This window comes from Netta rufina (genome assembly GCF_964035555.1).
Source record: "Netta rufina genome assembly, chromosome: 3".
In the NCBI taxonomy this organism is placed as follows: Eukaryota; Metazoa; Chordata; class Aves; order Anseriformes; family Anatidae; genus Netta; species Netta rufina.
In genome coordinates, this window is record NC_140125.1 from 114,032,756 (window position 1) to 114,057,906 (window position 25,151).

The following is a 25,151-nucleotide window of genomic DNA, read 5'->3' on the forward strand; positions in this document are numbered from 1 at the left end:
GGTCTCTCCATCTCAGTTGTCTTCCATATATAACCTCAGTTGCACACATGTAACCTTGATGAAGGCTAATAGAGTTGCACAGGTGTATCCAAGGCAAAAATACCTGTTTTACTGATGATGATGCTTGAATAGGGAAAAATCCAGCTTGACGTCTAGTTGAGTTTGCAAAACTGTCAGGTGAGAAAAATAAATATTCACCTGTAAACTGAGCAAATGTGTCTTTGCAAGACAATATTTTAGGGCTACAAGGTGGAATTTCAGAAGACCTGCTTTTTAGAGGATATTTGCAGTGTAAAGCATAGTCCTTTTAGAAACCTCATAAAGTCAGTGAAAGTCAAGGACTTAAGTTGCAAGAGGCTATTGGTATTTTTTAAGATCATGCCCTTAATAATCCAAAATCATTATAGTTCACAGAGTCAGTATGTTTATAAATATAGCATGTCTAGAATCCTCTCCTGATATTTGTTAGCAGTTCCTTTGAGATGATGCATAAAGCTTAATGTGATTTATATTGCATTCTTTGCATTATTATAGAAATCAAAACAAGAAATGACATTTTTCTTGAAGAATAAATGAGATCTCTTTATGTTGAATATATTATAAACGCCATTTCCATCAGCGCATGCTAGGGTTAAACTCCAGTGCCATTCCAACTGGAATCAATGGGTTAGCAGAAACTTCAATGGGAAGATGATCTATTCTTGGTGATGGTATGCACATCCATATAAAGATGCAGAAAGAGAATTATATATCTTTCAGAGTGTTTACTTCAGCTATTCTTTGCCATGGGCTAGTTATCGTTAGCCTCATGTTCTGCCATTGATTCCACTGTGTGTTGTACTTGGTATCTGACAGTAGAATAGCAAGTGGTGTCTCAAAAGAATAAAAATGAAATGTTCAAAACCAAATAAGATCAATTATCTCCTCTTCAAAAAACAAAACATAGACAAAAAGCATAATAGAACTGGAGGTGCTTGCCCAATAGCAAGGCTATTTGATGAGAATGAGTCATAGTATTAGTAGGGAAAAAAAAACATGGTTTTAGCGCACAGTGCTGAACCAGGTTTGATTGACCAAAACAACTCTAAAATTATTTATTCTTTATGACATAAATTTGGTAATGAGAATGCACTTCGAAACCCCTTTCTTTCTCATATTCTGGTCCTAATACAGAAAAATTCTTACTCCATGTGATTTATCTTCAGATATATGAGCATGGGCATTTTGAGGCTGGGCTAGTCCTGAGCCTGAGGTCAGCACCATGCCAAGCTCTTCGAAGTGCGTTAACCAGCCCCCATGAGGAGCTGCACAACATTCAACCCTAAGCCAGGGCTCAATGTTCTTGATCAGCAGCAGCTGATCTTATAAAACACTCAGTCCTTTTCAGTGCAAAGTCATCTGAAAAGGATTAGTTATTAGGAACAGCAGGTGTGAAATGTTTGTGATTTCTGCTGCAGTTCACTGCAGCCATGAAGGGAGAAAAGAGAGGTGCAGAGGATGGGTCGGGACATGTGAGGATGGGTTAGGACATGTGAGGATGGGTGCATGCTCAAGGCTGGTCCCACCGCAGGACATGTTGCAATAACCTCAGGGTTTGTGGGGATATTGCTAGCAATGTCAGGAAGAATTTTATGCAATATTAAACATACTTTCAGAGTGCTAGGTTTCCTTGTGTTCTCTTTGTAAAATCCTCTTTAAAATACAGTCTTTTTCTGGTGGATATTAGTGCCTACTTTATGACAGGTATGGGGTTGAATGCTTGGCCTTATTGCTTGCTCCTTCAGCCATAGAGCATATAGAGAAGTTGACGTACTTCATCTGCACTTAGGAAAATCATATGGTTAGTCAGCTTCTTCAGACGCTGACGCATACAAGATTACTGCAGTATGGCCTTTAGGAGAAAATGGATGATAAATAGCAGCTGGAATGACCCCTAAATAACATCTTATATATTTCAAGTGCACCACTAACCACAGTTGCTTTCAGTCTGCCTGACTTGGGCTTCTACTTCATACCTATGTTTTAGGTACTTAAGAACTCAGCCTTCCCAAAGCAAGGCTCTAATTTCTGGCACAAGCAATGAAGAAAAAAGCACCTTCAAGGCTTCCAGAAAGAGTCTTACCTCCTACTTCAGGTACCTGTGTGCAGGCAAGTAGAGATCCCTCTGGAGGAACAAAAGGTTATTGTCTCTTGCTGTTAGTCAACCAATATTAAGGTCCAAGGTCAGCATCAAAGGCAGGTTTAGTCTAAACTCACTATCTCAACTCCTGCTGTAGCCTGCAGAGAGGGAGGCAGAAATGAGATGCTTTACCAGGAGGTAAAGGACCATAAAATCGGTATCTAAGAGATGAGATGAAGGATGAGACTGTCCCTCTTTACTATTAATAAAGAGAGAGCCAAGGTGATTTGGTTAGACTACAGATTTATGGTGAGTGTTACATTGCTTATTTAAGGGGTCCAGCCTGAGCTGGTTGTCTACGCTTCTTCTGCAGTCAAGAGGAAAGACAGGAATGTCTGGAAGGGAATTCGTCCCCCCTTATGGTAAATAGTATGGATTCCCTTCTGGAAGCACTCATTTTTCATTGCTCAGGGAGAAAGACTAGTCGCCCAGCTTTCATTAGACACTTAAATCATAGCTGGCTAAAAGTATACAAATTATTTCTTCCAGAAACTAGTGTTTGTCTGGATGCTGCATACATAGGCTTATATATATACACATAAAAAAAATGAGAGGTCCATCAAGATCCACCTCAAACATGTCCCTCTTTTAGATTCACCTATTCAAGCCAATGTTGTAGTTGCAGCTCCTTGGTTTGAGGAAGGAGAGAAATGAGTTCTGTGTCTTTGTATCTGCCTTGGAAGAAATTGATGGAAGATGTGTGTGTTCTGGGAGGAAGGAAGGAATGGAAAATCCCATGAGGAGGCGTCATTTTTTCCAGCTGCACTTGGAAGAGACAAATGCAGCTGCTGGATAAATGGAATGCCTGATATTTCTGCAACAAAGAGAGTTTCACCGGAACATTTTAATTTGCTGTTTTCTTCTTCTTAATCCACCCCAAAATGCTGGAATCTCTACCAAATATGACATTAATAATAGGAAGTACTTGACATAAAAGCTTCTTCTTGGCCAAAATGCTGGCTTTTATTAGCAGACTGTAGTTTTATTTCTCTGTGGTCAGTTTCTGAAGATATGCAGATCCTGTCCTGTAAGCTTTATCTTCTCAAGATGTCCTTTTAATGATGCTTTCTACTCTTGAAGTCATACAGGCTGCCTAATTCCGGTAGCACGGAGCAGTAAGTCGCATATGCAAAGAGATTCAGTCACGAAGCAAACATTTCAGATGCAGTGTAATCTGGCAACGCTGTGTTCACCCGTCTTTTCCTAAGGAGCAGAGCCTGCGAGTTCATGGCCAAATTGATTTTCCACTATACCTTGCCTCTTTCTGCAAGTTTTTTTATTATTTTTTTTTTTCTAAAATAGGGCTGTATATACTCTTTAAGGGCTTGGAGGCAGACCAGGAAGGCGGGAGACATAAAGCGTTTAGGGTGAAAGGACCAAATTCCTTTTGCCTCACACCTACACTGAAGACAGAGATGTCATTCTGCATTTTACACCATTGTGAAGAAAGGCAGCATTTGGATGCAAGACAGAGAAACCTGCCGCTATCCATCTGAAACAGTCTGACAAAACTGCAAAAGCATTTAGGTGTCTGGAAAACAGACTGTCTGGTTTGTGTTTACGTTGTAAAAAGCCCAAAATGAAAAATAGCAGATGAAAGAAAAATCTACTCTTAGTGACCCCTTCGTGTTTTTCCTGCCTATTAAGAAGCTAGCTTTAAACTCCGGGAGAAGAGTAGGCAGCATTTCTACATCTGCATGCTCCAGCTCCATTGTAGAACTGAACGAATGTGGAAACAAATTATAACATTTCTTTGAAAACAGAGAAATGGGGAGTTAAAAATACAATGTTTGAGTCAGATGCCAGGAGAGGTATATCATATGTAGACAGTGCCAGTGGTTTCTGCTAAACCATTTAAAGGAGCCTAGGAGAACGGGAAGTTGCACAGGAGCATGAAATATCCTTCACCCTTTTACTGCCAGGGTACAGGTGTAAATTATGCTACGGACGACATTTTCTCTTAATCGAGGAACTGATAATTACTGTGTGTTGGGCACAAAATCCTGGCAAAGGGAAAGAAGCTTTCTGCATTTCATGCCCCCCTTTCCGTGAGCACGCTTCGCTCGCTCTGCCTTGTCGAGCAGCCACACTCACACCCGCGTGTCAGAGCTGCCTGCTGGGTTTCAAATTTTGCAGCTGCCGGGCCTTGGAAAACATGTTTTCATCAAGCAAAAATGTATGGGCTTCTACCTAAATGAGCTGCAGCTTACAAACATTCAGCGGTGCTGCCAGACTGCCAGGCTAAGGAACCACAGCAGGCGTCGCAGCCCGGCTCTTTGCAGCTCAGGGAGTGTGGCCGTGGTTTAGGAGGGCGAGTGGCAGGGGCTGGATGCTGGCTTTGCAAAGAGGGTCAGATCGATGGGCCCTGTTCTGGAGAGAAGCCCCGGCAAGGAGAGCAGAAGGGCTCCTTTTCAAGCCTGGAGGTACAGAGCTGAAGCTTCTGCCTTGGAATGGCTGCATCTTGCCGAGGCACCGTGCAGGATCACTTAATCTCTCACTCCTCTCCTTCATTGACAGCATCTCTATTTATCATAGTTTGGGCTTCTCACTCACCTAATTTCTAGGCACAACTACAGAACCTGCAAAACTTATCCAAGGAACGACAGGCTTATCACTTCTCTTGCTCTGGCCATCATGCGATGCAGCTGTCATACAGCCACAAGTACGAAGCTGCTGCGTGTGACCCACCTGTATTTCCTTACATCTCACAGCACCGTCTGGGCTTGGCTGTGTCGAAATATAGGGGTGAAAGGAAACAGTTATCTAATTAGGTCCAGTTAAAGCTAAATAGATCAAAGACGAGGAAAAAAACTTCCACGGCATAGAGACTGGAGCTGTGTTCTTGAAAGCTGTCATTTTGGGCCCTTTCCAAATGCAAGTCTTGCCTTAAAATGAGAGTAATCAAATCTCAGACTCGAGCGTGCTAGCAGGTAGCTCCGGGGAGCAGCAGTTCATTTCCTTTTATTTAAATCATCAAGGATTAGCCACTGCTGGACTGGGATAATGAATTTGAATTAATATGACCAGGTTATGATCATGTCAGGTTAGGATCCTGTCTTTTTGCTTGTGCAGCACTAAGCTCTGGTGACTCCGGTGCTCTGAGCAGTTGTGCGGGTTGGTGCCAGCACTGTCACCGAGCAGAGTGGCCTGTCTTTTCTGCATATCCCGTGGCCGTAGGTGATATGATATGATAGATTATATTTTCTTGATGTCCCAGGCACAGTCTGGTCCTGCATGTACCATAAATGAGTGCTAGCAACACCCCGTAGCTGAATGAGAAAGAACCGGTGCCTGACAACATTAATTCTAATTACTGCAACACAGATTGGGATCTTAGGGCACTACCATAATTGTAGTAGTAGTAGTAATAAATAATAATTGTGGTTATTATTATTTTATTATTGTTTTCCCTCCAGACATCGCAGTGATGAGAAAGAACCTTGGATAGACTTACCTAGATAATTACTTGTATAAATTTCACTACATTCCTAAGAAACAGATTTATTAGCTGCATAATGCCAGCTCTCTGTTAAGCTGGGTTTTGATAATGTAATAAATATCATTAAAACAAATCAGGTATGAGTTGGTTAAGGGGGTGAGCTTTAAATTTGATGAGAATAAATGTTTATTGTCATTTTACTTCAAATTTTCATTCCCATATGATCCACCAAAACCTGTTTGCATCTTTTATTTACCTTTAACAAACCTCGAGCTGTTTTGCCACATATTGCTGAATTAGGCAGCCAGAAATAGTTCCAAGCAAGTTGGAGCCTGTGCTCTTAATAAATTGGCCCAGTTTTTTCCTTCCCCATTGGTACCTTGTGAGAGCCTGTTTGTTCTCAGCCCCTAGCAGAAGTCTATGTCATGAATGCTGTACTTCCAAGGGCACTTGCTATTCACTTGTTATTCACTTGCGCCTTGAGACTTGTCATCTTCTTTCTTAAATCTCAGCAGGGAGGCAGATTTGTGCCTCAGACTGAGATCTCCTCCATTATAGCCATACAGGCCGCCAGTGATCCCGCTCCTTTAGAGTCTTTACCAGCAATTAGACTCTGTTCCTTCTTTGAAAAGCATTAAGGGTATATACCAGACGTGGCTCTTTTGTTTGTTTTGTTTTATTCCGGCCATGTTGTTTGTGAACAAAAGCATTTGCTGATAATCCCCTTGGTCATCTTGGTTTGTAATGATCATTTCTGTGATGGTGAATTAGCAGGAGCTCTGGTGCATGCCCAAGCCCACAGCCCTTCACTTCCCTGATTTTCTCCTGATAGAGCAGGTGCAAACAGACAGCGTTTGACCCTAACGCATTAAACCAGTCTTGCCAAATTTTGTTTGCCTGGAGCAAGGAACATTATTTGTATCAACATCGCGGTAAAAAGTGAGCAAATGGATTTGTTGGTCAGGTAAATTTTCATGACAAATTTGCAAGCCTGTGTTTAAATAATGTAATTTATTTAATCTTGTGATTTTACGAGTTCTTTATCGTAATCATACAATAGCACCATTACAGTATATGTTTTCTTCTCTCATGAGACGGATGGATAGTGGCTGAGGCTCAAAGATAATATTTATCTACAAGATGGTATAACGAAGGCAGAGATTTGCAAGTTAATACATTCTGAGCTGATAAAATAATTCCAAAGGAAAAGCAATGCTAGGGTGTAATTTATTTTTTTAAAAAATCCTGTTTAATAGAACATTCAGTGCCTTATGACATACATATTGCAATGATGTTGCTCTATAAATGTCCCTTCCTGTCATCATTTACATGATGGATTACCTTGCAGCTGCATAAACTTGAACAACTCAGTATATAACCTGTTACCACTCTGTGTACATGCATCTTGGGGTGTGTGTTGTGGAGATGCATGTTGGTCTGTTTGTGCCTCTATGCTTTCATATCTCATGAGCCTGTAATTATCATAAATCAAGCTTTTTGGCATGAAATACTACCTCCCATGTAGGGTGCCATGTCTGTTCTGTTCATAGCTGAAGTTTGGGCAGAACATGACTAAGTTTTTTGGTTGTTTCTCCCAAGATGAATAGACATGTGGGTTTTGAACCATTTAATAACTTTGATGATGATGAAAAGTCAAATAGTGGACAGTTAACAACACTGCACTCTCTTTGCCTGGAATTTCAATGCTTGAAGAGTTACATTCTGCAGTAAACAAGATATTCAGCCTAAATTGTATAGACTTGAACAGAAGTTTTTAATGAGCACATAGCTAGCAGGCTGTTAAGCCTCATGAGAAGCTGCCTGTCCCAGTCTGGAGTCCTTTTTCAGTAATCAAAATAATTTGACAGAGATAAAAAGAAGAAGTTTCCCTTCATTTAAGTGTTTCATCTTACATAAAAATCTTATATTTCCTGTTTTCTGTAGACTAAAACACTGTCCAGGGAACAAAGTAATTTAATTTGTTGGGTTTTGTTTTATCCTATCTATCTTGGTAGCAAGTGTTTTGCTCCAGTGGAATGGGAACACAATTAACGTATGGTAAACATTCATGTTCCTAATTATGAAAGCAAGCCAACAAGACCAGGGTGTCAAGCTGATGGGGCAGATCCTGGGAGAGTGCAAGGTGCCGAGGCCAGGCTGGGACATTGCTTTGGTCCATGCAGGGAGAGGCTGGCCCCAAAATATGTGCCTCAGATGCCTTGCTCCAGGATGGCTCCTACAAATGTGCTGGCAGCCCTCCAGTGTCCTGCATGTACTTTTAGCGGAGGATATTCAGATTCCTGAGCTGTATGGGACCCTAAGCAGTAGATAGACAGAAATACCATTTTTTCTTTAATTAAAATTCCAGAATTAGTCTGATTTCCCGTTTCTTATAAACAAATTCTGAGGCCTGTTTGCCAAAGTGCAATACAAACAAAATTGAGGATTATGTAATTGTATTACGGATCTAGCTCTTTGCCATTGTCTCTTCAGGAAGAAGCAGGTAATGGTGGCAGGCTCTCTGCAAGCTGACATGATGGACCTTGGACGGGGTGAAAGCAAAAGACAAAGTCCCCTGTGCCATACGGTCTTTGCTTTGGTGGCTGGGGAAAGTACACAAATGGTAATTTTGAGAGTGCCTTTATTTTACAAGATAATAATTTCTTTCAGTACCCATCTTCATCATACCTTTGAGACTACAGCACAGCGAGTCATATGGCTTCAGATGTAAATAGGTGTCACAAACTCTGTCAGTCCTCCTGTTCCCCACCAGGCAGTCTGGGAGGAAGTTGAACCAACTGTTCCTAGTCAGTAATGTACATTTACATAAAACGTTTCACATTTTTCATGTTTATTCTGTGCAGATGGCTCCATTTTGAACATCCAGAATTTGTTTTGACGTTGTGACTGTAGCTTGTAAACAGAGAGTTGGCTGGCATCTGCACCGGGTAAAGGTAGCTTTTCACATTTGATCTGAAATTGAGTGAGGCTGTAGCCAAACCATTAGTCAGTCAAAATAATGTTGCAAGCCGGTTAAAGGCAGCATGTCCAAACCATGAGGGAAGCCGGGATTAGAGGCACTAGCGTTGTCCATAAGTTGACAAGTGGATACACTAGCAGTGTTTCACTTACACAGCTACTTTAGCTAGGCTCTAAATTCAGCTTTGCAACTTGAAGAATCTCACTGCTAAATGTTTTGAACTGAATCACACGGAAGTTCTTTTAAGTGAATGTGTTGATACGAATAATGCAGTGAAAATGCACAGATATGCATGTATTTATAACTCAAGGTGCTGAAAACTCAGTTGCATTTCTATTAAGCATGAAAACAAAGCTAATTCTTGTCTCTGCATCTTACCTGTGTGGAAATGATTTTGAAGGACGAATGAATGCCAAAAATGTAAAGTTATCTACTTTTTTGTGGTCAGATAGGTGTGCTCCTAATCTTGCAGATGAGGTTTTAAGGTTATTTTTGTTGCTATCAGTATTTAAACATTTCAGCTTTTTTGTATACTTGAGTTAACAAAAAGGGACACCAATTTTGTTTTGTTGTTTGAATGTAGTTGACCACCTTTCACTTTGAAAGGCTCCCTGTATCTGTCTTTAGTTTAAGGAATTAAATTGAAGGATAGGTAGCCAGAGCATGTTTAAAGGCCTTGGCCGTATTTTGTTTGGACCTAATTATTCCAGACAATACAAAATATTTTTCTGTAACCCCCCCACCCCTTTCCATTGAGAGTGTATATGTGCTTCCTGCTTATCTGGTGGTTCAGTTCTGCATGCACATTGCTCAGGTCTGTCACCTTGCTGGGGAAAGACATGATTTGTAAATCTGAAAGAATTCCCCAACAGCTACCGTAAAATTAAGCTGTTAAAGAGCCCTTGTAGCTTGTTTAAATGTAGACCCAAACAAACCTCTTTGCTGTTTAGCCCAAGATTAATCTTTTAAAAGTCCTGTTCTAAATCACTTCCTAATTTTAATGAGTTTATATATCAGCCTTTGCCAGATTTTTACTGTAGCCATTCTCAAAGATTACAGCAATGATAAAGTAAGGACTAAAATTGTTTATTATATATTATTCTTCAGAAGCAAAACTTTTTCCCCCAGAGGCTGTTGGGAGAGTCATTGATTTTCTGCCACAATGTGAAATGTGTGACCTTTATAATATGAGCAATGATTACAAGGCCAATAAAATGACATCATTCTCTTTAAACTTCAGAGTTCGCAGGGCAAATAGCAGCATGTGCCACACTCAGAGATGTCTATGGACAATAAGTGTACATTGCCTGGCTTCAAGTGAGGTGGAAGCACTAAGCAGAGAGGCTATCCACCCTGAAAACACCCCATGTTTGTTCAGGGGTACAGGAGCAGGGGTACAGAATGCAGCTCTACCAGGTAGAGCTACAGTTTTTCATAGTTCTGAAGAAGTCAATGAGGTTTTCAGGGCTGGCATTTCTAAGAGGGACTTTTTTTGATTGTTTTTATCTACTAATGCCACTGAAAGAACTCCTCTTGATGCAAGACAGGATCAGATGTCTGGGGCACAGCGGTATGCTTTCCTACCTATTTTCCCCAACAAAATGCATTTGAAGTTACAAGGCTAAATTCTGATCTTGCAATGCAGCTTTAGTCATTCACTGCAGTTCCTCCACAATAACTGACAGAAGGCTGTGTCCCAAATCTATGAAGTATCACACTGCACAGAGTGTATTGATATTCTAATACATATGAAAACTAGGAATGGAGAAAGCAGCCTGAGTTCTAGTCAGGCTTGGAGGGGGATTCCACAACCTGATTCACTGAAATCAATTAAGAAGATCAATTTCTGGAATCTCTATTTCCCAATTCAGTCACATTAGCCTGTTTCCACACACAATTTTCTTCTATTCCCTCAAAAACTCATTTTCAATCCATCACGGCCTACTTCAACAGCTCCCTGCCCATTCTCCATCTTGTGCTGCTCCACAGGAGCCAGAGCCCCTCAGGCAGACCAGGGGGTCTCAGCCACCTCTCAGGGGGTCTCAACCACCTCTTAGGAGGTCTCAGCCACCTCCTGGGGGGTCTCAGCCTCCTCTGAGGGGCTCTCAGCTGCCTTTCAGGGGATCTCGGCCATGCTGGGCATTTGGTTGTGCTGACTGCGGGCTATGCCGCTGAAGTGCTCGCTGCTCAGGCAGCATGAACAAAACAGCACAGCACAGGCGAGCCATCACAGAGGAAGGAATAGGGATAGTTTTCTTTCCCATTTCTGGCTCATTGTGTAATATCAATAATCTCTGTAGCTTTGTATTATACTTGCTGTAAGTGGCTTTAGTGATTGATTAAACACCTTAGCTTTTCTTTGGCATTTAATCAATCGCAGCAGCAGTTTATTGCTTGGCGTATTACAAAGTAAAAGAGATTATTACTTAATTATTCTGAAAAATAGCAGCTTGCAGTTGTTGCTAACATCCATACATGTCTACACTGGCATGGGTGTCACGTCATCTCTTCCTTTGTGCCCCCTCATCTCTGCTCAGGGAGAGAGCGTGTGGTTCCCAAGGCAGCTGTCACTGGGTCACACACAGCCATCACCAGCGAAGTGCAATTAGTGGTACTAAATAAATAATTGCTTACAGTAGGGCTCCCCGCAGTGCAAAGAGCCTGATTCTGTTGCTTGCTGGGTACCTCCAAATCTCACTTAAATTCTAAGCTACGTGCTTATTAACGAGCTCACCTGAATGTGAATTTGCTGTCAGGTACTAAGCACTTCTAGAAACAGTTCAGCAAGAATTACATTGGTACCAGGAGGCATTTTGATAGCCCAAGGTGCAGCAGCGGATGTGTGCACAACTGGAGATAAATCAGATACAGGGAATGTTATTGGTATGTGAGCAGGAGAAAGAAAAAATAATATCTTGCGACATCCTCTTGAGGATCCAGGAAATGGTGACTCTTCTGTTTTCACACCCGAGTGCAAAACTAAATCCATATGCAAGAGTTCAGATCAAATACTGTGCTGTGATAAAGCATAAGGACTCAAGGTAGCACACATATTTGTGCCTGTAGGGATGCCATAAGTACCAAAGTCCTTATGTATTCTTACCCATCTGGTTGTGGAATAGGACTTAACCCACCTGTATTCCCTTGCAAAGAGACAGTCCAATCTTTAGAATTAAAAGTTTGGGTTCCTTGCTTTGCCCCTGACTTTGTCTGTGATCATAGGCAAGTGATTTTCTTTCCTTTGACTCAGTTTTCTTTTGTGAATGGGAGTAACCGTTGTTCACTACCATAGAGAATCACACGAAATGAAGGACAGCTAGCTGCTCCCCCATTGTGATCAGTGGACATCATATACATTCTTTTAATAGAAAAATGAAACCTTTTTAAAGCTTTGATCCTGCAAAGTTTCATGTTAACCAAAGTAGCATGCTTGAATTGAACAGCACTAGTCAATGGCAGACCAGAGACAAAGCATCCACCAAAAGTTTTAAGCATTTTTTGCTTAAACAATTGTTTTGCCCCAAACAATTTTTACGGGTTGTAGGATGGAGTGGGGGGAAGTGGGGTGGCCAGTTCATCATTTCATTATGAGGGAATAAAATTGAAGCTAGTGCGTTGTTTACTTTTGCTCCGTTGTGGTAGTAGAGGTCTGAGCATCACCTCTCTAGGCAGCTTTGTGAATCCAAGAGGCTGATAGTGCTCTTGCTCGTGCTTAAAGCTGGCATTGCCTGTGAATAGTGATGCTTTGGCCAGTCCATGTAAGTCATGCAGAATCGTGTGCTGGTTTTGTGTCAATTGTGCAATCGCTTTTGCAAGTACTCTAGCAGAATTGGAGCGAGCAGACGTTGACTGTCCAGTGACTAGGAGAAGTTTATGTTTCTTTGAGAAAGTGCTGAATGGTCCTAACCATTAAAAGAATTTATTTTCTTACTCCAACAGATATCCCCTCCCCTCCTTGATGTTACAAAATTTATTATCACTTTTGTCTTTCAGGTGTAACCTGTCTTTAGTGTTGCAGACACATCAGCCAACCATGCATTAAGAACTGGGCCCTTACTTTAATTCAGTATAATTTTCTTTTTGTCCAATAATTTCACAAGCACTAATCCACACTTCAAATGCAGGAGATACTTTGATTCCCCAAATTGTTCAGCACTTCATGCAGGAAAAACCGTAGGCCACAGTCATGAAACTCCTAGAGGATGGCTGCTGGCTTCCTGTGGCAGAGCTGGTTGTTGTTTTCCCCCCTCTCCCTATTTTGCTCTAACCATTTTGTCTGTCTATCTTGTCTTGTATTCAGTTTTCAAAGCAATTCCCATGAAGGGCTTCCTTTTTTTAGTGCCTAAAGGGAACAATAGATTTTTAGAATAATCATATGTGTACATATATATTTATATGACTGTCTGTTAATGCATATCATATCTATCATATCTATCGTATATATTTCAATGTAACATATTGAGAAGTTAAAGCTAAGTAGAAATTAATATTAATTATTGTTATTTTTGATGAAAAGGTCTTTAAATGTACCCTTAAATGCACATGACATTTAAAATTATTTGAGTACTGGATTCCTGAAAAACTGGATGACCTTTTCTCTTGAAATTGGACAGGGTTTTTTCCTTAACATGTACATTATGCACAGAAGATGAGATGGTAACCGAGACGTTAAAATGTATTGTTTCCCTTTGAAAGCTAATCTTGTTCCACATTTTCATTAATGTTGGCTCATCCATTTTTCTTTTTCTTTCTTTCCTTTCCTTTTCTTTTGCAACTGTTTTTGCATGAAAATGCAGAATAGCAATAAACAGATTTTTTGTAAGACTTGCTTTAAGACTCTTCTCTTTCAGATCCAGTTAAAGTTTTTAAGTTCAGTTATTTTAAAATTCATATTCTTCAGTTTCATAAACAATATATATATATATATAAAGGAGAAATATAATGAGGTGCAAAGCAATTTTCTAGCCCTCACTAATCTAAATGCCAACAAAATGGGGATGGCGTAATGTCCGTAATTTCATTGTCTGCTGTTACCAGGTCACCGCGAGACAGTAGCAGAAGCGGGGAGAAGCTGGAATTGGCCATGTCCAACCTCACTGCGGATGTCCTGGAATTACTCCTGGAGTTTGTTTATACAGGTTCTTTGATCATAGATTCAGCCAATGCAAAAACCCTTCTGGAAGCTGCCAGCAAGTTCCAGTTTCATACTTTCTGTAAAGTCTGCGTTTCGTTTCTAGGTAAGAATCATTCCATCTAGTGAGGTTTTAAGATCTTGCTTTAAGGCTTGTAAAGGGCTTTCTTTTAACTCTTAAAAGGTAATTAGGAAACTCAGGTTTAAATGTAATTTATTCATTTATTTATTTATTTGGGTTGCATGGGGAGTGTTTGCCCTGGTGAAAGTGCACAAAGCAACCTCTCAGCAGTCCCTCTGCCCATCCTCCCCTGGAGTGTGCACCTTCACCAGGGCAAACATGACATCTGCAAACATGTCACTCCCCAAACATGACATCTGCACCATGTCATCCTGCTCCTTACATTTCCTTGTATTTTCCAGCATAGACCATTTCAAAATCATGCAGGGTTACCCAGTCAGTTAACTGAGCTTTACTGGTTTGTACTGGAGCCTGCCAGTTCCATTTCTGTCATCACAGAACAGGAACCAGAGGTGGAGCTCACCTCAAACATGTTGGTTCAAATTCCTGCCTGTATCACGTGCCACTCCTTTACTAATATGACTATAATTTCAGTTAATGAGACAATAATCATTTCTAAATTAATATAGACTTATTAATACAAAAAGTATGAGCTTGACTTGACCCGTGTCCAAGTTACAAGTCCAAATTTTTTTCTTTTTGGCATCTGATTTCTACCGAGGCCCCTATTACTCCTAGCTTGGTACAAGAGATGTCATTCTCTCAAGACCCCAAATATATTTTCAACCCACATGAACTATACTTTCTTCTTGGGCTGTTTTCATTTAAAATGAACATCTAGGATTGCAGAGTGTGAAAGATGAGAGTTTAGAAAATGTGGCACTAAATTTAAAAAAAAAAAAAATCCTCAAACGAGTCCAGTTGACTGCTGTGTTAATTCTCACTCCTAAACTGGCCTGCTGGCAAGATTAGTGGTGTGACTAGGCTGGTACAACTGCAGGCATTCAGTAAAGAATCTGCGCTATTCTATTCCCTTCTTCTTCCCAGTTTTTTTATGTCACATTTAAAAGTCTGTTCTCAAATGCGTGGGTAATTGCAAAATGAAAACCAACTTTCCAGTCCCAGCTTGAGTAAAGGCTCTGGCTGCAGCTTTCCCCCAGCTTCTCTTTGCCACCTTTTCTAAGTGATTAGATCTCATGGCCTTCCTGGGAAGAGGAGATGTGTTTAAGTTGCACTATCTCTAAAGCTTCAGCCACAGAAACAAAATACATTTATTTCACTAAATCAATGCAAGATTTCTCTTTTCCGATATTTAATATTTGAATTCAGTGAACCATGTTATGGTGTGAAATAGTAGAGTTGGTTATAAGTTCAGTGATATATGGGGAGTCGCTGGAATTTTGTATTCTCATTTGGAAAATTCATGGAGTGTAATTGCTTATTTTTATTTATAGCTGTGACTGAATTACTCTGCAGAGATAGTATAGCACTTGCCATGTAAAAAATTTAGGAAAAGGCTTTTTTTTTTTTTTTTTTTTTTTTCCACTGTGGCTGTTTTTTCTTTTCATTCCAGCCACTTCTGCTCCCAGCAAAGCAAAATAGATTTTTTCCAGGGTTCGTGGAGGATTCACTCTTATAAACAGTGATCCTCTCCTATGTATGGCTGTGTCTAAATTGTGAGAGTAGTGGAGAGAAGTCCAAAGAGGCCCAAAGAGGTGAAAAAAAAATGAATTAATAGGTCTGTTGTGCACAGCATAGCACCATCTCAGGTGAAATTCGGGTCATCCTTTTTAAGCTGTGAAGCTACACCAGTGTCCTGTAGCTGGGTGATGCTCAGGCAGCTTGGTCCTGGGCCCCTCCAGCAGCATTGCCCTGGCCAGAGGCACCCAGCATCTATTTGCACTTTCTGGTGGAAACCTGCTGCAAATGTGTCAGGAAAATTGTTCCATTTCAACGAGAGATCCCTCAACTGACTTCACTGGGCTAATTATAGCCACGTTCTCTCTCTCTCCCTCACATGCTGTCTCCTCTGCTTTTGTCTAGACCATGAGAAATGACAACAGTTTTGTGTTAGCTTATGATGACAAGTTCATGCAGGCACCATATGATAGCTGGGCAAATGTTTGCAAACCGGTCAGGACATCATAGGTATTTCCTCCAGCCATATGGCTTAAGACTTGAGGGCTTTTTCGGTTTGTTTTTTTTTTTCAGTTTTCATATTTTTTTTACAAAGAAATGATGTTACCATCACAGTCGTGGCTCAAATCAGATTTAAGGAGAATCCTCAGTACCACAGTTTGGGTCTGGGATGCAGGGACCCCCACTGCAGGAGTGAACACACTGAGAGCTTGGGTTTAACCTGCTGCTGAAAATCTAAAATTATGCTTCCTTCAGTCTGAAAAAATAGGTGAAACCTGTTAGATTCATGGAAGAAAAGAGAAAAGAACAGGAGCTCTGACTTCTTTTTGTAGTCTCCTTGGAGAAGGGCACAAAGTTTACAAAGAGCATGAGTGGGAGCTATGAGAAAAACTTAACAAAAGACCAGTGATGAGACCTGCATGAAAGGCTGTCAAAACCCAATGGAAGAATAGGCCTTTATGGCTCGTATGAATTCAAGAAAGCATTATAGGTGATTTTCGTTCATTCATAGTAGGGAATTTTGAGCCAGTTAGAGAACCACATTGCCCAGTGCTGGTGAAACTGAAGCCTCAACCATTTCTGGAGATACCAGATCAGAGAAACGAGGAACCTTCTCACTGGGGAATTGAAATCTTTGGGACAGTGAATGCATCCAGATGTCTTCCAGCTATGATTTGACTTCACATGCTTTTGACACTAGTAGGAATAACTGAGGAATGAGATCCACAACAGAACATACAGAGAGTATGACGGGGAAATACAGGTTTTATGCTAACTTTAAAGGTGTCAAAGTCATCATCTGGAAATCATCTCTAAGCACGGAGAGGTCTTGTGTCAACCACTGCACTTCCATTCTAATGTTACTGCAGTCCGACATACCACCTACCTCTGACTTTATCTCACCTCTTCCCTTCACCCCCCTCTAAGAAGTGCAGCCTTAGCAGTCTGCCTGGCAGATTTTCTCATGCTGACTCTGTACAGGACCCCAAAATCACATGTAACAAGTGGAAAGTAATGGCTGCTGATCTGCAATATTACAACATAGATAGGAACAAATAGGATACCCAACACCGTCTCCAACCACTGAGAACCTACTAGATTACATCTGATATCCTTCAAGTCCATAAAGCCATGTCTGTTACAAACTGTCCTTGAACGTTGAGCCAGAAGTCATGTTCTGAATGAATTCAAGGTGAAACTCCACAAAAATGTATTGTTCCAAGTCAAGTGTCACTGTGACAAACCCAGTGATTGTTGTAAGCACATCAGGAGCCAAAGGAGAATGGCTTAGGGGCAGATGGAGCAGAACTGGTCCTTAGCTGTCTTTGTCATGTTTGCATTGGATGGATGTGCCCCCAGATTGCAAGCAGTCACTTGAGGTGGGTTATACCATGTAGTGGAAGTTTGTATCTAAGCAGTCGTTCAGACTCCCTTTATAGTCATTGAAGAGCAACAGGCATTGGTAGGGCACGATTCTGCACATCCTGAAGTGGAAATCCAAAATATTATCATATGAATTGCCTTTTGGAACTTTTTATTTCTGAGTCTGAAGGGATAGCGTTGTGATTACTTTGTTGGACCAGCTGGAGTCAAGAGAGGTCAGCCTTGGCCCTGGATTGAAAGTGGGGGGTGTGTTAACCTCCATGGAACTGCCTGAACAACATGGATCTGCCTACAACTGTCATGTCAGTAACATGACAATGTTAGAGTTAGGAAAACGTGTCCAGATCAGAAGAAAAACAGAATAAATCAACCATGACCAGTGCTTTTTATGCCCTATCCCACAGGCTCAGCTGGGGAGGGTATGGAAATCTGTCCCGTTCAAGGCAGAGCCAGTCCCTTAAAGGCAAGGACTTGTAGGTATTTTCCATTGTGTGATAGCAAAAGGCTGCATGATGAGTCAAACTTGATTATTTCCTTTATTATAACCCTTATGGGGATAAGGTGGGGCAGTGTCAGATTTGTCTCTGACTTGGGAGTTTGCCAAGCAGTGACGGGGGTTTTCAGCTCTGCTAGGTGATTATTTTACCCGTGGCCATATGTATACATGAAACCGTGCCAACAGACAGAACCAAAGGCCCTGGAAGAGATTTTTTGTTTCTTTTTTGGAAAAGCAGAAATTTGGGGAGCTTTGTGCTTCAGCTATGAGTTTGCAGCCTGTCTCTGAGCAGCCTTTGAGTGACAAAATCTACTGACAGAAAACAGTGCCGCTGCTCCAGTCTGCTTGAGGAAATGGGCTCCTTGGAGTCAGTACAATCAACTGATGCAACGTGAGATAGCCTAGTTTCAAGGTGGGTGGATATGTGGAAGAAAATAAAAAGAATTAGATCTAAAAAAAAAATAATACACATACACACAAAGGTCCTAAAGTCATGACAGGTGGAAAAAAAAAAAAAAAAAACACAACAAACTAGGTCATAATCCCATTTTAATGAAAGCCACGTATGGACTGTGTGCAGGTTTTAGATCTGATGAAGGCAGAAGCTGAGTATAGGGACAAATCACTGAGCATTTTCAGCAGAGTCAATCTGATAGGAGTTTTGCTTGAAGAGGTTTGGGGCTATCTAACATTCCTGTCCAGTGCTCAGAAATAGTGCACTAGGATGTGACACTGCCCAAATGTGATATAATTTTCTTCTGACAGCACAGAAGTCTGCCACTAGTACTGATGCTTTTGTGACCTATTGAAGTCTGTTTCCCCTTCTTTTTTTCTTTTTTTTTTTTGGTACTATATCTTAAAGAATATATTCTGCCTATTGGTAGCAGCTTGGTTAACAAAAGCTGAGAAAAACCTGAGTTCCTCTTATGAGTTTCTGAAATTGGTGTGTTTTTTTTTCCTCGGAGAAGCTGAAAAGGAAAAAAGTACAGTCAAACGTATGGTATAGCACACTTCAACGCAAAGCTACACACTGTGCTGTTACTTCTGTTTGCTGGGTAGGAGATAATGCTGTCTCCTCTGTGCCTGATTTTCTTTGAAACCCACTACACAACATTTAACAGAAGGCGTTAGTATAATCTGTGTTTTGCATAAGGGATGTCATCACATTCAGCAGCAACAAAGTTCCTTTGAAAAAAAAGGGAAGGGAGGGGATTTTTTTTTTTTTTTTATTTGAAGTAGCTTAGTAGCTGAACAGGGCAAAAATTATCATAAAGCGACTGCAGCATCCTCGCCAATGTCCTCAGTGCTGTTTGCATTTATTCTTAAGTGTCTGCACTGGCGTTTACATCTTTGCTGCTTCTTAAAGCAACCTTGTAGGCGGTAGAAATAGCAGGAGTCTCTTGGCTGGATTCCCATCCCTTGGGAAGCCCAAGACAGTATTATGTCAGTAGGTTTCCCCTGTGTGTTATGAAGGTTTACATGAAAAGCAAACTCAGAACGCTTATTTCACTCCCCACCCCCAGCTCAGTTGTTAGACAGGCTTTGATTTTGCGTGTTAAGCCCCCAATCCTAAAGTATCCAGGGTGCCGCTTCTAATTAAGTCCCTGAAATTAATTAGTTTTGGAGGTTTGTCCATGGAATTTATTTTTTTCATGATCTCAGTAAAAAATGTGAATCTTACATTTAATAATTCTCACTTGCCTTTTATTTGCTCTTTTTAGAGAAACAGCTGACTGCTAGCAACTGTTTAGGAATATTAGCCATGGCTGAAGCCATGCAGTGCACTGAGCTATACAACATGGCCAAAGCATACGCCCTGCAGATTTTCCCAGAGGTGGCAAACCAAGAAGAGATCCTTAATATCTCAAAAGACGACTTCATTTCCTACATGTCCAACGACAGCTTGAACACCAAAGCAGAGGAGCTGGTGTATGAAACAGTGATAAAGTGGATTAAGAAGGACGCTGCAATCAGAGCTCAGGTAAAAAATAATCTCAGCAGCCTCACTCTGCTCCATTCCCGTAAATGCTTCTTTAAAATAGAAACCATCTCCGTGAATGTGAGGATGAGTGGGAGATACGATGGGCAATTCAGATAACAAAAGAGAAAAGGAACACAGGCTATGCACAAAATGTATGTAATTTCACAATCTGATCCCCATATCTGATCATTTAGAGCCAAAATCTCATTCGTGACACGCATGGTACAAAGTTAGGGCTTCAAGTTGTTGGCTGCAGGCTTGGTCATAGATAAATCAGAAGGGATTAGAGTTGTGTAAGATGTTGCTTTAGGAAGAGGATGCATTTTAGTAACAGTGGGAAATAAAAATCTATCAGAAAATCAGTATTTCTTTTGATGACACATACTGAATGAGTGGAACTTCAGTACATAAAAAAGGATTCTGTATTTTTATTGGCTGCTTAGAAAGCCCCTTGGGTGTTATATATTTATTAGTCAGTGTTTCCTCAACCATCTCTGCTATGCAGTCTGCCCTTGCCTCAAGAAACGAAGTGTTTTGCTTTACCCAGCACTGTCTCCAGACAAGTGCTAAAAGCAGAGACTGTTTGATGGTGGCAATTGTCCTGGGGACCAGAGGACTTCCCTGGTGATTCCTTGAAGCTCTTGTAAGTTGGTCTGTGTGGGTGGCAGCCTGAACCCCAAATCTCTCTTTTTGGAGACCAGAACTGCTGGCCAGTCCTGGAAAGGGGTTTTCTCCACACCTTTCCTGCTCTCTGGAGCAGGGGATCCTGTGCTGGGGAACAGCTGGTCCCCATCCACCTCATGCACGTGCCAGGGATGCCATTTAATATTACCCAACATTGTTATTGCCTAAAACATTTACACGACATCATCGATTTACTGAAATGGACTGCTTTTTGGCTCTCACCGGCCTTGAAAAACACAGAGTATTTCCCAGATTGCTTAAAGTTTGATGACAGCAGTCAGCTCCGAGCCGCTCTGAGCTCCGAACCTAATGCAAACTCGGGGATTATTCCCAGGGGCTGAAGCACGAGATCCTTGCGGCAGGAGTCTGTTTGCCTGGTGCAAACAGAAGGTGTCACTCACCAGGCGGTCTGGGGTTGTGTTTTCAAAATTGATGGTTTAAATATTTCCTTCTGTGCCCTGCTGCGGTGATGTTATGAATTTATTTTTTTAAGTGGTGGTTTCTCTTTCCTGCCTCTCATTGCTGCCACCGCTGCCATCCCCTCCTCTCTTGCTTTTGCCTCGCGGTTGGGTTGGTTTTCGTCTTTTTTTTGTTTCAATTCCAAGTTGCCTTCCCTCCTCTCCTTTTTCTGCAGCGCCTTTGTAGTTTATGATGGCAGTTTTATTTGCTTCTCCAAATTTCTCTGTGGTGCTTTGGTTTCATGCATTACTTTACAAGGGCTTTTAATTTTTAATTCATATTTATCCAGAGATGAGGGTCTTGAATAAATTAATATTAAAGATACCAAGCAGATAACTATTTTCATGTCCAATCCTACCAATAAACTAGTTTCTTCAGACAGTAGCTCTCACTTTTGTTTTTTTTTTTAACTCTGTGCACTTGATCTATTATAAAGCTCTTAGTTAAATAGGTACTTATTTTCTAAAAGTAGGAACTCATACTTACCATGAAAAACACCACCTTTGCAATAACAACTTCTGCATTTTCAGAACCCAGAAACAAATAGCTCTGAGGGCGGATAGGAAGAAAGACAGATCTAAATAACCTTATTTCTGACAGAGATGATGAGTGGAAGTTTGTGGTTGGTGTGCAGCAAGGGCCACCAGGTTGGATGGGGCTTTGGGTAACCTGGGCTGGTGGGAGGTGTCGCTGCCCAGGGCAGGGGGGCTGGGAATGGATGGGCTTTCAGGTCCCTTCCAACCCAAACCATGCTGTGATGCTGTGGTTCTATATTTTGACTTTTAGCCATAATTTGCAACTGTCACAAGCCCACCTGGGTAAGACATTGGTCCTGCTCTGCTGCTCTCCTCAGATGCCTGCTCTGGTTTTATTTCTCTCTTCCACAGGCCATGCTGGCTGTTCAGTCTTTCGGGGTCTGGATTTCCAGGGCCCACACCTTCTTCCTATCTCCCTGTCTGCCTTTACCAGACAGGCCAAGCTCTGTCCTCGCATTATGGGTTTTTTTCTTCTTGATAGCTCTGATGTAGGTGATTTAAGTGCCTCTTTCACAGCTTCTCCCAAGCTCAGCAAGTCTCCCAAAGGCAGGCTTCTGGCACAAGCAGTGAAAGGTCTCACAGAGGTGCACTGAGTCACATCTCCTCCTGCTTCTGTGCATTTCTAAAAGCTCTTCTTCAGGTATCAAATTCTTTTTGCTTTTGTTAATCTTTCACCATCAGGCCGGAGTGCAGTGGCAGGGAAGGAATCAGGGTTTGTTTTGCAAGGCGAGTTGAAAAATTACACTCTGGACAACTTCTAATGCTGCAAATTGTGCTCGTGTGAAGTCTTACGGTGCTTGTAAAAGTGCTCTGTGGCGTTACAAAGAAACAGCACCCAGGACTGGTTTCAAAGAGAGTTAACAGAGCTTCAAAGGTTCCTGATCCATCTGCATAAGACAGAGAGGCAGCTCAGGTAATGACGTGTGTGTTAGGCTAAGGTTTGGTAAATAGCAGCACAGCCAGCTCATACGGGAACATTTATGGAGCTCCTCCAGCACTGCTGGTAGCACGGCTGTGTCAAATCAGTCTCACCAAAAGAAGCAGCCTCTGATGTGAGGTCTTGAATACTTGGGTAAGTTCCTGTGCCAGCAGGCGCAGAGCGCTGGTCGCAGGAATTCGTCCTGATTGCTTGTCACCGAGTGGGAAGCCTGCAGCCGCCTGACACGTCTGGGAGAGCTGAATTTACTGTTCTTCTATTTACTCCCCTTCCTGACTGATGGACAAGATTGTAGGGTTTATCCTACCAGTTATCGCCTTGATAAGCTTATTGCGACTCCAGCAAACTCATGCAAAAAAAAAAATGTGTTGTGTAATGGAGGCTTTACTGCCCGAAAACCATCATGGGCTGAGCCATCCCAGCACCACCAAAGGCTCCTGCCCCCCTTGCTAACGCCATAAGCTGGAGGGAAGCGGTGCCTTCTGCATGGGCTGCTGGGAGGATCCAGAAGGTAATGAGGTATATTTCCACCACCACTAACAACCCCTGGAGGTGCACAGAGCTGCTGCTGTGCCCAGCATCAGCATGGGATGGGGAAGATGTGAAGGTGCTGGATGTACACCAATTTGCAGCCTGCCCACAGCCCTGACACACCAAAGCTTGTTGGAAACTTTCCCACCTCCTGCTCCAAGTCCAAAATTATATCTCTTATCTCCAACATAAAAAACGTAGCGACATGCTTACTAATAACAGAAAGCCTGGTGAAACAAGGAGCCCACTTGCACAAAGCTTCCCTCACCCCCCGAGGAAGGACAAGACGTGAGGAGAGGACAAACATCTCACAAAGCTGAGAGGCAGGTGCTGCAGCCCTGAGTGACAAAGCAGAGGCTTGGCTGAGTGGCAGTCATCTTCTGTTGCACTCTGCATGGATAAAATCACGTGCCCACTTGCAAACCCTTTTTTGAAATTGCAGTGTCCAGCAGCAAAATGAAATGTCTCCACCATAAAAGCATGAAAAAAGCTTTCTATGAACTTGTGTCCTCTGAGGCAGATTTGTCTAAACAGCATCTTCATGGTGCCTGAGAACCAGAGATGCGTAGACAAATTGGAGGTAATTTAGAGAAGAGCAACACAAATGATTAAATGACTGAAGGAACTGATGTGAGAAAAAAAGATTAAAAGATGTGAATATGCATGACTTGGCCTAATGACAGCTAAAGAGGGATAAACGTCTGTGAGTGTTTGAAGCCCAAAGGAGAGGAGTTGCCTGGAAGGGGTACAAGGCGGGTGTGACAACAGTGGGACCACTGGGATGAATTTGAGACGAGGCAAATCAGTCTGAGCAAACACAAAGCCCACCTGAAAGCACTCTGTGTAGCAGTGAGGGTAAGGATGGAGAGGAGGAGAGGATTTATGTCAAAAATGTTAAAAATGCCAATGAGCTCTATTTTGACAGTTAAAAAGAATGACAGCTAGGAGGCAAGAAACTGCAGAGGAGAAGCAGGTGGGTAACAGAGAGAGAGAATGGAAGATCCCTGGTCTGCAGTTAAGGTGGTAAGATGGTGGCATAATTTACCATGCAAATTTTAAAGAGTCTCCAAAGTTATTCAGAAGACCAACATGGTTCCAGACTATGAAGAATCAGACAGGGAAAAAGGACAATCCCGATTCTGTTCTATAGCGAAAGGGAGGTAATGATCTGTTCAAATGCTGATACCTGATGCCAGCACGTACAGATCACTGAAATTCATCATAACAGGAAATTAATTGATCAATCAATATACTTAAGGGCATTAAGCTTCGGGAAAGCAGTGCTGGAATAAGTATGAATGGCATGGCTTCCAAGGGAGCCTAAGTGAATTAGGCACTAACACTCTATTATGGTTCAATTAGGCTCCTTTGAAAAGCCCAGACTACCCTAATGCTTTGAAATCCATTTGTGGGAAGAGCAGACAAATTCAAAAAGATGCCATAATGAAAGTGCAAGAAGCTCCAATTTCTCTGAAAGTGAAAAACGCAAGGGATGAGCGGTAACCACTGTGATTTCACAGGGACAGGCTGCTCAAAGAGCTCAGATTTAAATGAAGCTTCTCCTAGTGGCAGTCAGACACACTCAGAGCCCGTACGGGCTTAGAGAGGGAGAAGAAAAGGGAGCAGCAGGAGCAGAATCAGTGTAGGAACATGTGCTTCGCAGTACATTGGAGGAAGAAGCAGCATAAAAAAGCAGAGGAGACCCACAAAGAAGGTGTGGGTGTAATTTGCAGTTCATTAAATTCCTCCTGTACTAAACCATTAATGTTTTAAAGGGCTACCCTCGAATGAAAACTTACTAAATTATTTCTAAAGAGTTTAAATTATTTTGGGGAGCTCCCCTCTCCCAGACCCCACTATCTCTTAATTTCTGTGACTTTTCCAACTTATTTTCCAGTATTTTTGCAGAATACTTTTCAGTTCTTGCCAAAGCAGTGGCCTTGCAAAAACACACCTACACAAAAAGCTCCTCACCAGAGACCCAGTTGTGTTCCCCTGGGCAGCACAAGAACCTCCAGAAACAAAATCATCTTGCGCCGTAGCCAAGAAGCATTTCAGGGCATTCTTGCATGTGAATTGTAGGGCTGTATGCATCAGGAGTTTACTTGGCTTTGGTAAGCATCTTACAAGCTTCAGCCATTTAATTGCAGCCTGCTTTTGTGGTGCATCTGTGTGCATACAGGTGTTTGAACAGCAAATGCCAGTGACCACTGTAGAAACCTTCGGGGGAATTTAGGGTGTTCATGTGACAGAT

General features: G+C 41.8%; 1 protein-coding gene across 1 annotated transcript in view; it reads left to right on the plus strand.

Moving 5' to 3' along the window:
- Window positions 1-25,151, plus strand: part of LOC311208058 (kelch-like protein 29) — a gene marked incomplete at its 5' end in the record, with an annotated part of 143,558 nt that overhangs the window by 78,430 nt on the left and 39,977 nt on the right. The window contains 2 exons of the mRNA XM_084284476.1: window positions 13,636-13,835; window positions 19,491-19,750. Coding sequence (XP_084140602.1) covers window positions 13,636-13,835; window positions 19,491-19,750 — 460 coding nt within the window. The remainder of the gene's footprint in view (window positions 1-13,635; window positions 13,836-19,490; window positions 19,751-25,151) is intronic.